This window comes from Pinus tabuliformis, chromosome 1_1, assembly GCF_031772625.1.
Source record: "Pinus tabuliformis cultivar Carrire ecotype Pingquan chromosome 1_1, CPIR1, whole genome shotgun sequence".
Taxonomy (NCBI): domain Eukaryota; kingdom Viridiplantae; phylum Streptophyta; class Pinopsida; order Pinales; family Pinaceae; genus Pinus; species Pinus tabuliformis.
Genome location: NC_142297.1, coordinates 152,723,303 through 152,738,084, shown reverse-complemented (window position 1 = coordinate 152,738,084; position 14,782 = coordinate 152,723,303). Strand labels below are relative to the sequence as shown.

At 35.5% G+C, this 14,782-nt stretch overlaps 1 protein-coding gene across 14 annotated transcripts in view; it reads left to right on the top strand.

Moving 5' to 3' along the window:
* LOC149212063 (MADS-box protein SOC1-like) overlaps positions 1-14,782 on the top strand; it is a 300,150-nt gene that overhangs the window by 275,672 nt on the left and 9,696 nt on the right. For 6 of the 14 annotated variants that reach the window (XR_016250740.1, XR_016250743.1, XR_016250742.1 and 3 more), the window contains one exon: positions 12,725-13,340. The exons of 4 other annotated variants lie outside the window; for them this stretch is intronic. Coding sequence is in view for 6 of the 10 variants with exons in the window: in XM_089391676.1 (XP_089247802.1) it covers positions 12,725-12,775 (51 nt within the window). In the remaining 4 variants the exon portion in view is untranslated. Of the gene's footprint in view, positions 1-12,724; positions 13,341-14,782 lie in introns of those variants that run through there. 4 more of the 14 variants (XR_016250741.1, XM_089391678.1, XM_089391679.1 and 1 more) reach the window with 1 other exon arrangement.

Here is a 14,782-nt window from a genome sequence, read left to right as displayed (position 1 = left end):
TACTCAATTACCTTGAGATCCTATAAATTATAGGACCCTAACATATAGATTACAAAGCATTGAATAAAATCACGCTTAAGAACAGATACCCCCTACCCGGGATAGATAATCTATTAGATCAGCTGCAAAGAGCAAAGTATTTCACCAAATTCGACTTGAACTCTAGATATCACTAGATTCGAGTCAAAGAAGAAGATACATGGAAGACCACCTTCAAAACAAAACAAGGTTTGTATGAGTGGTTAGTTATGCCATTTGGCCTATGTAATGCAACAACTATGTTTATGATATTAATGAATGATATATTGTGCCCTTTTATAGATTCATTTGTTATTGTCTATCTAGATGATATACAAGTATATAGTGCTACCTAGGGGGATCATATTTCACATTTGACGCAGGTGATGGAGATATTGAGGAAGCAATAGCTCCTAGGTAATCACAAGAAGTGTGAATTTTGTGCAACAATATTTGGTGTATCTGGGGTATGTGATCGATGGAGGAGAGTTGAAGATAGATCCTTCTAATATGTAGGCCATCATGAAATCACTGGTGCCTACTAATGTTTCTGAGGTTAGGGGTTTCATTGGGGCATCACAGTACCTGAGGAAATTCATAGCCTCATTTTCAGTGGTAGTAGCACCGCTCCACGCCATAACAAGAAGCGACAAGAGTTTCTAGTGGGGAAAAGGTTAGCAAAATGATTTCGAGGTGCTAAAGAAGAAGAGAATTCAAGCACCAGTTCTAGCATTACCAAACTTGCAACGGCCCTTCCAAGTGGAGACAAATGCAAGTGGGTATGTTATGGGACTTGTCTTGATGCAAGGATGAAGACTTGTTTGCTACCATTCTAAAGTATTTCATGGGCAGTTATTAACTACCGTACCTAAGATAAGGAGTTATATCTCATGGTGCAAGTTATGAAGAAGTGGACGCACTATCTCATCAGAAAGGAGACAACAATCCACAAAGATCACCAGCGATTACAGTACCTGCAGTCTCAGAGTAAGCTACATCAGACCATGCATTAAACGTGGATGGGGTTTAATAGTAGTTTCATTTGGTGATCATGTATAAGAATGGTAACAAAAACAAGTTGTTTGATATGATTTCAAGGCCACCAACATCAAAGATTACAAATTTGGGGACTCTTATGCATATGGAGCCATTCACACATGATGCATACAAATAGGCATATTTAGAAGATGAGGACTTCAAGGAGGTGTATCAGTAGTCGCAGATTCAGATTCATGTGCATGATGGAAACAACATCGTCGACTACCATCTCCAGAATGGGTTACTCTATATGATAGATAAGCTATGTGTTCCTAAAGGTGAGCATTTACCACTTATTAGAGAGGCTCACACCTCCATAGTTACAAGGCTCTTTTGTGTAGGGAAGACTGTGACGAATTTGTAGAGGTATGTGTATTGGCCCAAGATGTAAGAGCAGGTAGCTAGGTTCATAAGAGGATGCATGCTTTTTTGTACTAGTAAGCTTAGCAATAGGAAACTAGGTATATCATCTCTTACCTGTACCTACTCATCCTTGGGAAAGAATTTACATGGACTTTGTAGGAGTTTTATAGACAAGCAGGAAGGTACATGACTACCTATTTGTGGTAGTTGATAGGTTCAGAAAGATGTGTGTTTTTATGCCCTATAAAAAGACCATAAACGGACGGGAAGAAACAAAATTGTTATTTAGACAAGTCTGGGTGCACTTTGGGATACCAAGAGCATCATTTCAGACAAGGACACAAGATTTTCCAGTGCATTTTGGACTACATTGTGGGAGAAGATGGACACAAAGCTGAAGAGATCTACAACGTTCCTTCCACAGACAGATGGGTAGACAAAAGTAATCAACATGACTTTGGTGTAGCTTCTGAGGGGATACAACTAGACGCATCCGAAGGCCTGTGATGAAAATAGGGTATATATACAACATTCTTATAACAGAGAAGTCCACACTTCTACAGGAAATTCCCCATTTGTGACTTGTTTTGGATATTTTCCACTTTCACCTTTGGATATTGCATATGGGTAGGAAGGAGGAGTGAGGGAAGATCTTACAGGAGATGCTTTTAGGGCTGAAAAAATTATAGAGAAGATAAGCCAGATCCATCTACAGGTACAGCAAACACTGCACAAGTAACAGAAGAAGTATAAGGCCAAACATGATCAACATAAAACATAGAAATCATTCAACGTGGGAGACAGAGTATGGCTACAGTTGAACAAGGAGAGACTACAGGGGCTTGGTAAGAAAATCAAGGCTCTCAAATATGGTCCCTTTGAGATACTGGTAAAGATAGGTGATCATTCCTATCGACTCAATTTACCACCATATATGCGCATTTACTGAGTTGTGAATGCAGATAATTTGAAACTCTGTGAGCCTTCCATGCTTAATTAGGAGAGGAACATGTCCTACGTTATGTGGAGGATTTGGCACCAAATTCTCAAGCAAAGTTAGCAAAAGAAACAATTTTGCAGAAAAGTTGTAAAACTACAAGACAGGGGCAGCATGACCTTTGGCATATTGGGTTGAAGCGACAATTTCTAAAGAAAGCTAAATGGTACACAAGAGAGAAGGTGGAGGAAACTTTCCTCACCTCATTCAATACAAGTTTTTGGGGACCAAAGGCTGCCCAAAATGGGGAGGTTTGATCCAAATTCGATCATTATATTGTTTTTCATCCATCTTGATGCATTTGGAGTGGAAAAAATGGAGGAATCAACTCACTACACTGTTTTTACTGGCAGGTACTAGTTTGGCAAAACGAGGTCTAAAATATTATGGTAGCGTTTTGAGTCATCAAATGAAGTTTTTTGGTGGTTAAACTTTACCGCTCTAACGTAACACCTTTCCTTGCTATTCTACACAGATACCTTTCCAACGACACAATAAGCGCATCAATCGAAGTCTGTATGCAAACGTTATGCCACCTAGAAGTTGACCTTCCTGTTTTCACACCAATAGTTTGGGAGGATGGCGTGTCTTCCCCCATTATTCATGGAAAATGGGCTAGCCACATTTTTGTGATATAAAATACTCTAGAAGAGTCTATTTTGTAACTCTAGTTACTAATTGATGTAGTCAAACGTAACCACTAGTAGGCTATCTAGCTGTGTTATAACTGGGCCACTAGGAGGAAGAGGCATTACATTCTTTCAAGAGAATTTTGTTCCATAGCTTAGCATAGATAGCCAAGAGTGATAGGAGGTAGAGCACATAGAAAGGATTTGTGCACTCTAGCAGCGCACACATGTCACATACCCCCATAGCACAATGCCACCATCTACTATGCTCCACTAAGTCCACGATGTGGACTATTAGGTTCAATAAATAGAAATTTAATACAAGCTTCCAAATCAACCCTTATGCATGTATTACAACTTGGAGGAACAATCAATCACGGGCATTAACAGGACAAGATTATGTATAAAGACTTCCTTCCTTTGCTGATTCAACACTAGCATAAATGGAAACTTTATCATAAATATACTATAGCTAGCATTGCCTATAACATGATCATAGTCCTACTACCATAGTCGAATGTATTGCTAACATGTATATCTTATGTAATATGCAAAATTATTTAAAAGAGCCCCATTGGATGCAATCCCCCCCCATGATGCATAGTGCATATCATAAATAACCTACACCATAGGCTATACAATTATAAGCCTTAACCATAGCTACCCAATTTACCTGGCTGTCTCAAGCATAATTATTCACTATCTTAAACAAAAGATGGGATAGCACCAATACTGCATAAGATCCACATTACTGAAATCCACATACTATGTTCCTTCACTAATTTAACTATGATTAAATTTACATTCAATAGTTATCCCATGCATCTGTATATAATCATCTCATAAGAAAAGATAACACATGTAATTCTACTCATGCATAGTGGTCACATGCAGAGTATTCAATATTAAGATGTGACATATAGCTCCTTGACCCAATATTAATAATTACCTATTATGCTCCCATCATTAAATCTACATTTTGATTTAATTTATATTCACTAGTGGTCACATGCATAAGTATTCAATCATCCTCATAACTAAAGATAACACATACAACTATACACATGTGCTGAGAGATTCAACCACATAAAAAGTAAGGAGTAAACATACAGTACATCCCATGCAAGCGGTTCAGACAAGAATAATTGAAAGAATGTCACTTGGAAAATCAAGCACCGCCACCCAACCTAGAAATGACTTCCTCCAGTTCACCCCCGAGCCAAGAGTTCTTGCAATGGATCAATTACCGCGAGTTCTTCAATGAGTATTTAATACCCTCTTTCATGATATGGTTTCCACTAGCGGCGTCCCTCTTTTATGGATCTCTGTTATCCATCTTCCTAGGCTTTTCCGAGGAAAGCTTGCCTTTATCTCTCGCGAGGCTTTTCCTCATGAAAGTTTTCCTTTATCTCCCATAAGGCTTTTATGTTTTTTCTTAACTTAGCATCTTTCTCCAGCTAAGTAGCTTAATGGATATTTATATCCAAATCCATTAAGCTTATCTAGATTTGGATCTAGAAGTCTTATCATGAAAGAATTATCCATTCCCATTCACCAATGGGATTTGGCAAGAATCTCATCTCTTGGTGTCTCTCTTTTCCAAGTGATTAAATTATTTATTTAATAATAAAGTATTTACTTTCATTGTTACATATGAGAGCTAGTTTTTATTAGTTTAGGTCAATAGAGTGTTACATAAAATGGAGGGATGTTTTATACTCCCCTCCTTAAATTTACACCGTCCTTTGTGTGTTACTGCATCTTACAATATTTTTCTTCGTTCACAGGTAGTTGTTTTCTAAATTTGCAGGCTCCCACGGCCTTGCCATCTGATGCATATCTTCCGATATATATATATATATATATATATGGGTTACAAAGGAGTTCTATCCACGCATCTCCTTCCATTGCTACCTATAACATTTGTTTCAATCAATTTTGTGAGAGAATTTAGATGCATAACTCAACTATGTTCACCACAGTTAATATCATAACTTGATATACAATACTACTATTTGAGTAACTATAGGTTATGTTTCCCACCATTTAAATATGATTCATCATTTGAAGAAATGCATGTTCTTCCCCTGCATTCTTCCAATGCCTTTGTGTTCTTGACAAACACTTTCTTCCTACAGTTTCCCTGCATTAGTCGCAACAAGTCAAACTAGCACAATTGACTAATCAACATGTATAAAATATCATATTAGGTTATCTTCAAACATAACCATCAACATCATACCCCATATGTGACCATCATAAGCAGAACCATATGTCATATGTACTACTAAGACTGAAGCAAAACATTGATACTTATCCTTAGTTTCCCATACCAATTCTTAGTTTCCATTTTTTTATCCTGCCTCTGTACACACTCTAGACCCTACAAGGCAATCACCCAACTCTACATTTCATATGAAATATATGTATCCATAGCGGTACCATATGTACTGCTTGTACACAGTACCACCTATACAACTTGTACACCATACCAATGTCCATAGCATCACCTGCATGACATATACTTCATCCACATGTTTTCAACCATGTTAGTATTATGCTAACAATTCCTTCAACTATTCATCTTACCTTTAGGCAAGTCCAATCAAACCATGTTTGGTTTGTCGATTGGGGAATAAAGAATTTTGCAACCAGAGTATAAATTAATTTTTTTTATGTCAAAGTATTCAAGTTCCTTTACTTAGCTTAATCCTTTTCATGTATCTTGTGGTTGTAGGGAATTTTTAGCAAATGATAACATAGATGCATAATACAACTTTACAAAACCAATAACCTTGAGTTTTGGGATTAAATCTGTCACTTAGACAAGGTTTTAACAACAATGGAATATGACCTCCGCTTTATCATAAAACAAACTATTGACTAGGATAGTTAGTCTAGTATGGACTTCAATGTTATATTTGAAGTCTAATAGCAACCTTAACTTTGTATTTAACCAAGAAAACAATCATTTGGTACTCAAGGTACTTCACACTTAAACTAATCATGTCATATGATTTATTGTTGCTCTTTTTATACTTCTTCCAACACCTTGTTGGCCATGAATCATTTAGTGTATGTCCAAAACCAATTTCACAATCAGTATGCAATTACATACATTTCTCATACATGAGTTATGAAAGTTGCAATGTTTTCAATTCCACACCCTCTAAGTTTTTAGGCACTATGTGTACCAGGGTGTGATTTTAGGGTATTTACATGTTAACCCATCATTTTAACATTAAGTCACCTTTGAAAACAATGAGAATATAACTCATTTATTAGTTTTCAAATTTATTAACATGATTTCCTGCATTGTTTATGCACTACATGTTATGTTGTCCTATTCAGAACCAGACAACACTATTAATGCAATCAGACAAGCAGACTTCTTTATGATTGTTGGATAGAAAATAGTGTTATAATATGCATTTCATATTATACGGTTGTCCCAATATATTTGGTGCCTAACGATCCTGATTACCAGTGCCACTTTAACCATCATCTTCGTATTTTAGCAACAAGTTGTTGCCTTATTTTTTTTATCTTCTTTCTTCCTTGTCTAGAACATTCTGTATGTTCCATTTTACTTGAGGCGTGTATTATTTTACTACGAGCCTAAGATCCTTTGATTATCATAAGTTGTATTAAGGTGAAAACTTCTATTTTACCAAAGATTGTTTTATTAATTTGGACCAGTCATATTACGAATCTATTGTAACATTCCTATTATCCATTAGGCTGGTCTAAATTTCTCTAATCCATCAAGCACCACCATATCTAATTTGCAAGTATACTTTATTCATATAAAGTAGGAACACACTGATCATTTTTAGCTTATCACTTTGCAAGATCTTCAATCATTTTTCTAGAAGCATCTTTTTGAAAGGTTCTTATTTGTTTGATATTAACAGAAATCCATCTATATTTGGATGGATATGTACATTAAGGTTGTATAGTTTGGGGTTGCACACTTTAAGTCACAAATTACACATTTGAATTTGAGTGAGCCTTTGAGAATGTTCTCTTAAGCTTCCTACTGTTTTTCGGCTATTTACTGAGAAGCACCAAGAGTTTCTTTTACATTCCCATTATGCATGTACCCTAGATGTACTTTTGGCGTTAGTTCATTGAGCTTCTTATTAGAGTCATAATTTATTAATGTATGATGTCTCCTTCAACATGCATACAGTGAGTTGTACTACATTTGTGCATTCCCTTCACAACTCTTGACCCTAGTTCCATCTAGATTGGAATATAATTTGTGCCTCTTATCTACTTTAGTTATAATCATTGAGATATTGTTTTACTCAAAGAAATCGGTAGTTCCAGACTATGCATGTCCAATTAATTACACATATTTCTATTGAATATCTGAATAATAACCTGGTAAGGTTTAGTTCCTTCCTATAGTGTATATTTAGAGAATTTTCTTACCAAGGTGAATTAAATGATTCATCCATTGGAAAAACCATATCCCAAGTGAATTGCATCATTACCTATAGGTGCACCAATCAACACAACAATATTAAATTGAAAGTCAATTTTAAGATACCTACTCTCATACTACATACACAGACCTGTCGTTCATACGCTTAACGATAATTCATGGAAATTTCATGAACATTAAACCTTCAGAATCTATTCTAGGTTGGAACCCAATTAATTAACCATTAATTTTTGGACGGAATTGAATTATTCCTATGTCTTATATAGATTCCATATATATGCTTTTTATGTTTGTTTCTCATGTTGGCCATGATCTATGGGGAAAATATTTGACCTTCTATCTATTTTTTTGTTTGTTTGTGGGTTACTCTATAAGAGTTCAACATTTACTCCTTCATATATAATCCTTTTTTAGGATATTTTGAGTATAACTTTATTTCATCAAGTTATGTCCTTAATTAGAAAAACTCATAATTTGATTTTAATATGTTGGCCATGATCTATGGGGAAAATATTTGACCTTCTATCTATTTTTTTGTTTGTTTGTGGGTTACTCTATAAGAGTTCAACATTTACTCCTTCATATATAATCCTTTTTTAGGATATTTTGAGTATAACTTTATTTCATCAAGTTATGTCCTTAATTAGAAAAACTCATAATTTGATTTTAATATGTTGGCCATGATCTATGGGGAAAATATTTGACCTTCTATCTATTTTTTTGTTTGTTTGTGGGTTACTCTATAAGAGTTCAACATTTACTCCTTCATATATAATCCTTTTTAGGATATTTTGAGTATAACTTTATTTCATCAAGTTATGTCCTTAATTAAAAAAACTCATAATTTGATTTTAATATGAGCAAAGTAAGGTGATGACCATATCACTAAAGTACGTCAAAATTTTAATCCAATACCCATACTTTAAAATCACTTATTCACCTCCCTTATTTATTCGTAACTTTCACAATCGATCTTCCATGATATATATTATTCTTACATAGGTACGACCTATGATTTAATTGAATATCTCAATAATATTGTGGGTATGGCATCCCGTGCTTCCGATGCGATAACCATAATTCACAATTATTACAATTTTTTTTATTTCTCACGCTCTATCATGCATATCTAAAAATAGGTCAGCCATGTGTAAGTATCTTAAACCAATTTGAAATCATGGTATAGAGTCTTTGTGCCCCACAAAAGCATTCAACAATATTTTAAGTTTTAGAGAAAACTTCTACAACACATAATGAAATAAAATTCAACTTTCACATAATTTCTAACATTAATAAGTAAACACCACAAAATAAATAACCAATTTATGGTTGACTATTTCTTACTTACTGAAATAATCATTATGTTATTTGTTTCCATTTCCTTGCATTACTCTTTACCCTACCACCATACAATCTTGCAGAATTATTTGTTCCAGGACAATCTTATAGGGTTTCTCATCCCCGCAATGTTACGATAGCTATTAAAAATACTTAGATTTGAGCACTTGTATTAATTCTTTTTTGGGCTCCTCCCTTGGTATGGCACCTTGTGTGTCAAGCTTAGTTGTGATTGCAATTGGTGGGATTCATTGGTATATTTAGCACATAATGAAGACTTTAATTATTAAAGTTGATGACAGAATTATAAATATAATATCATAAGTTTTTACCTTTTTTTCTTGCTTCTTCCTATTCAGGATTTTCCCATATGGATGAGATAACTTTACCTCTCATACAAGTTTTCTCTTTAAGGATGAACTTTATAAAAAAAATAATGGCGAGGGAAAAAATATACAGGTCATTAAAATGGGACTCGGTGGCTACTTGTGGGCCACCACTGGGCATGCAATTGTTAGCTGATGCCTTCCCATCAAAGGCTCCGCTTGGCATGCAACCGTTGGCTAAGATCTGGCATGTCAGAAGGTGCTCCTTGGCATGCAATTGCTTCCTGAGATGTTGTTTAGAGGCGCACTTGAAAAAAAAATACGTAAAACTGGATATCAGTACTCATATACACTCCATAGGTTAGCCATCAAGTGTAAAACGTTTTTATTTTTTTTAAAGTATTACGGTGATTGATGCACGACAATTCAGAACTTTTCCTAATCTTTCCACGTCATATAAATTTCAGGCTTATTCTATGATTGCCCAATACACATAAAAAATTGTACTCCTGAGCATACAAAAATCAAGGTTTAGAAAATTGTGGAGCTACCTGAGTGTGTGGCACCCACGTCTTGCTAAAATAACCATTCATTTGAGACACTAGGATGCGGTTACACCGCCCATATTCTTCCTCTGGCGGCTAAGCTCACATTGTATTGCCAACCCTTTCTCTGGTTGCAAGCTGACCAGAATGCTCCAACATGCAGTGGAGCTAGATTATTACCACTTTATATTATTAACACGAAGGTGCAACCCATAACACCCATGGTCTCTCACGTAATGGCTATAATCGCTCATTAAAACGATCTTACAACCTCGAATTCCATTGCCTCTGTTCATACCCCAGAGTTGCGACAAAGTTATCGAGCAATTGGATATTCCTTATCTTATAAAAACTCAGTGGAGACACTAGGATGCGGTTACACCGCCCATATTCTTCCTCTGGCGGCTAAGCTCACATTGTATTGCCAACCCTTTCTCTGGTTGCAAGCTGACCAGAATGCTCCAACATGCAGTGGAGCTAGATTATTACCACTTTATATTATTAACACGAAGGTGCAACCCATAACACCCATGGTCTCTCACGTAATGGCTATAATCGCTCATTAAAACGATCTTACAACCTCGAATTCCATTGCCTCTGTTCATACCCCAGAGTTGCGACAAAGTTATCGAGCAATTGGATATTCCTTATCTTATAAAATCTCAGTGGATAAGGTGATCAGACCGAATGATACTGAAAAAGCCATCAGTGTTGCTGATCCAATCTTCGACGAAAAGGAAAAAGATGGCTATGAGTGTTGTTAAAGGATAAACATTCCCATCCGACTGCTTTCAAGGCAACTGAATCTGCAACTGCTCCCAAATGTTTCCATATCAGTGGATAACATAAGCAAGAAAATTGGCTTTGTGGATCGAGGGAACTCGAACCTCTCCGAATCAGTGGTTAAGAAAAAAATCGATACTGCAGATTGGAAAAAAAGCCCAGCGGTTCTCAATAGGATTTTCTCCGATAACTGATTTGGGAAGGTGTTTTTTTATTTTTATGCTTCAACACCACCAATCATGTACATCCTAAAACTTTCTCCCTGCGTGCGACCCTTTGGCAAGACAGTCGCAATTGAGTACTTCGTGATTTAATTTAGATTGTTGGACTGGAAAAACACCACACGACCATGCCTTGAGATAATATGCTTAGCTAAATTTCTATGAAATTACTCTGGTTTATCATTCTACTAATGGTGATTTTATATAGACTCCCAAATGAAACAGCTTCGTGGACAATTCACGTAGGTTCCCTATGCCAAGATCTTATTGATTCTCTCTGGTGATTATTTTCTGCAACGAGTCAGTAACATCATTCCATAACCATACACCCGACATCATTACATTTAATATGATTATTCGTTTTCTATCCCAATGACATTCACTTAGTGATGGTCTAATGTATTCATAATTTTTCTCACTTGGTCATACGCACAAATCCTTCCATCTCCCCATCATGGTTGATTCAGAACTCAAGTGCCTTAACATCTCCTCTAAGGTATCCGTAATGACGATGAATTCTGAAATAATATTTTTGATACCCTTTGGGAGGTTATTATGATGCACAGTGACCCGGTACAGACTTTAATGGTTCTTTTTCTTTTCTTACCGGAGTCATGTGCAAGTTCCTTGCACTCAGATAAATTATTGAGTTTAGAGGTCTATAAAGGCCATTTCCCCTGAACCCTCTCTATGCAAAATTATTTAAAAAGAGCAAAGGGAATTGTGCAACAATATGATTAATCACGCCTATGATTGGATATTTCTTTAATCTATTCAACTCTGACGAATTTTTAGCAGGAAATACAAACCTTTGGTAGCTTCCCTCGCAAGTATTGGCAGCGGGTTGTGTAGAATAAATGACTCTACGATTAGAGAGGTCTTTCTAGACAAATGTTGCGCTGACAAAACAAGTGGTGATGCATGGGCCGCCATAGTTAAGAGTCTACAGTCATGTACACTTTGGCCACCGAGTATCACGCTCATTTCTAGCACTTTCATTACAATGTTTTAATATATATCTCTTCATTTGCATGGAGAGTTATAAAATATCGAATACTGCTCGAGACCTTAGTTTAAAATCATTTTTGTTTTCAATTAATAAATATAGTATATATGGCATATTATATATGCAATTGCATCAACATCTCCTTCAATAAATCATTTCAGGATTTAATTTTCACTATTTATGGATTCTGGGATATTTGGCTTATGCTAATTTATAACTTAATTTTTCATTAATTTTTTAGTTATGTAAGATCTAAGTGTAAGACCAAATTTAGGATCTACAACTCATTCATATCTTACAAAGGCGAATTGGTCCTTAAACCACAATGTTTGAACTTAGGGCTCCGATACCATTTGTCACATACCCCCATGGCACAATGCCACCAACTACCTACTATGCTCCACCGGATCTACGATGTGGACTCTTAGGTTAAACAAATATATCTTTAATACAAGTTTCCAAATAAACCCTTATGCGTGTATTACAACTCGAAGGAACAATCAATCATGGGCATTCAACAAGACAAGATTATGCATAAAGACTTCCTTCCTTTGCTAACTCAACACTAGCATAAATGGAAACTTTATCATAAATATACTATAGCTAGCATTGCCTATAACATGATCATAGTCCTACTGCCATAGTTGAATGTATTTCTAACATGTATATCTTATGTAATATGCACAATTAGTTAAAAGAGCCTCATTGGATGCAATTTTCCTCCCCCATGATGCATAATGCATAGCATAGATAACTTGAACCATAGGCTATACAATTTCAAGCCTTAACCATAGTGTTGGGTGTGGTTTTTTTACCTATTTTCTGCACATTCTTTCCCTAGTTTTGACTCGCGACTTTATATGATCAAATTTCTTGTTTTCTTACCTTTTTAACCTATTCCACTGTCATGTTACTTTGTTGTATTTTACCGAATAATATGAGACTTTATTCCTTTTTGTGGCTAACTGGGAGAGTATTGAAGAACTATTTTGGGAAACTCTTCTTTTCAGGGGATGGCTCACGAGAACAAAGATATGAAGCAGACAGACAACTCGGATTAATTGCATAACATGGTAGAACGATTCATTATTACACCCTAGATGTTGTTACATGTTGCTGTTACACATTGAATGCTGTTACAAGTCGCTGTTACAAGTTGCTGTTACACATTGCATGCTATTATAGGATACTGTTACACCATGCGTTGATACAAGATTCCATCGTCACACCAAAAGTGTTGTCGCCAGTGATGTTGTTTCATCCCGAATCGCCATGCACTCGATACTGTTGCACCGAAGTTGGCAATTGTGGGTACTATTCCACATAACAGCTGTCGACAGTAGGGATTGTTTATTTTTGAAGCAATAAGGCTCAAGCATTTGCAATCATAATTGATTTATATTTGTATTTAGCAATAGGTTTTAACTACTTTTATTTTTTATTAGCATGAGAATCGTGAGATTTTCATAACTGATCTGTTTCTAATTTCGGGTTGTAATAACTATAAAATACTTGATTTTTCATATACAAAGGGATGACATATAGAAGAGTATTGTTACTCTGCTTCTGTAATTTTGAGTTTATTTTTAATATCAATTAGCATAGTGATGTTGTCACTGTTCTTCAGTTGATTCGTTCAATCACTTTTGTGTTATTCATGCGCCCTGCTAAAGAGGAAGGGCCCTCCTCTTTGGCTGGGATTGCAGTGATATAGGTAGTGTACATTCTAGTTTAGTTAATTGATTTATGGTTTCTCGTTGTTGCTGTACAAATCATGGATTACATTCGCTATTGTTTCTATTTATATTATGTTGTAACACTGAGTTAATCACTGAAATGGTAGTAACCAGCTGGAGTAGATACCAGTTCCTGTGTGACCCGCCTTTACTTTGATAGTTGCGAGTTGTCATTTAATTCTATAAAGTTTTTTTTATGTCTACACACATGGTTTGATTCAACAAGTTAGATCAGGGACATCTTTTACAGTTTTCTACATTTTCTTATTCTCTGTTGGAGTGTATTGGCACGGACAGTGCAAACTCCATTGAAACAGCAATATCTACCTTGGGTTGACAATTAATGTTGCAGTTTGAGTCAATTAAGATTGATTAAAACAACACTACACATAGTTAACCAATTTACCTAGTTGTCTCAAGTGTAATTATTCACTATCTTAAACAAAATATGGAATAGCACCAATACTGCATAAGATCCACATTATTGAAATCCACATACTATGTTCATTCACTAATTTAACTATGATTAAATTTAGATTCAAAAATTGTCCCATGCAACCGTATATAATCATCTCATAAGAAAAGATAACACAGAAAATTCTACTCATGCATAGTGGTCACATGAAAAGTATTCAATATTAACATGTGCCATATAGCTCCTTGATCTAATATTAATAATTACCTATTATCCTCCCATCATTAAATGTACACTTTGATTTAATTTATATTCACTAGTGGTCACATGCATAAGTATTCAATCATCCTCACAACTAAAGATAACACATACAACTATACACATGCTGAGAGATTCAACCACATAAAATGTAAGTAGTAAACATACAGTACATCCCATGCAAGTGATTTAGACAAGAGTAATTGAAAGAATGTCACTTGTAGAATCGAGCACCACCACCCAACCTAGCACTGACTTCCTCAAGTTCACCCCCGAGTTGAGAGTTCTTGCCATGGATCAATTGCCTCTTGTTGATCTCTTCAATGGGTATTTAATACCCTTTTTCATGATATGGTTTCCATTAGTGACATCCCATTTTTATGGATTTTTGTTATCCATTTTCCAGGTTTTCCCTAAAAAAATCTTGCCTTTATCTCCCGCGAGGCTTTTCCTCATAAAAGTTTGCCTTTATCTCCCACAATGATTTTATTTTTTCTTAATTTAGCATCTTTCTCCAGCTAAGTAGCTTAATGAATATTTATCTCCAAATCCATTAAGCTTATCTAGATTTGGATCTAGAAGTCTTATCATGAAAGAAATATCCATTTTCGTTCACCAATGGGAGTTGGCAAGAATCTCATCTCTTGGTGTCTTGATGT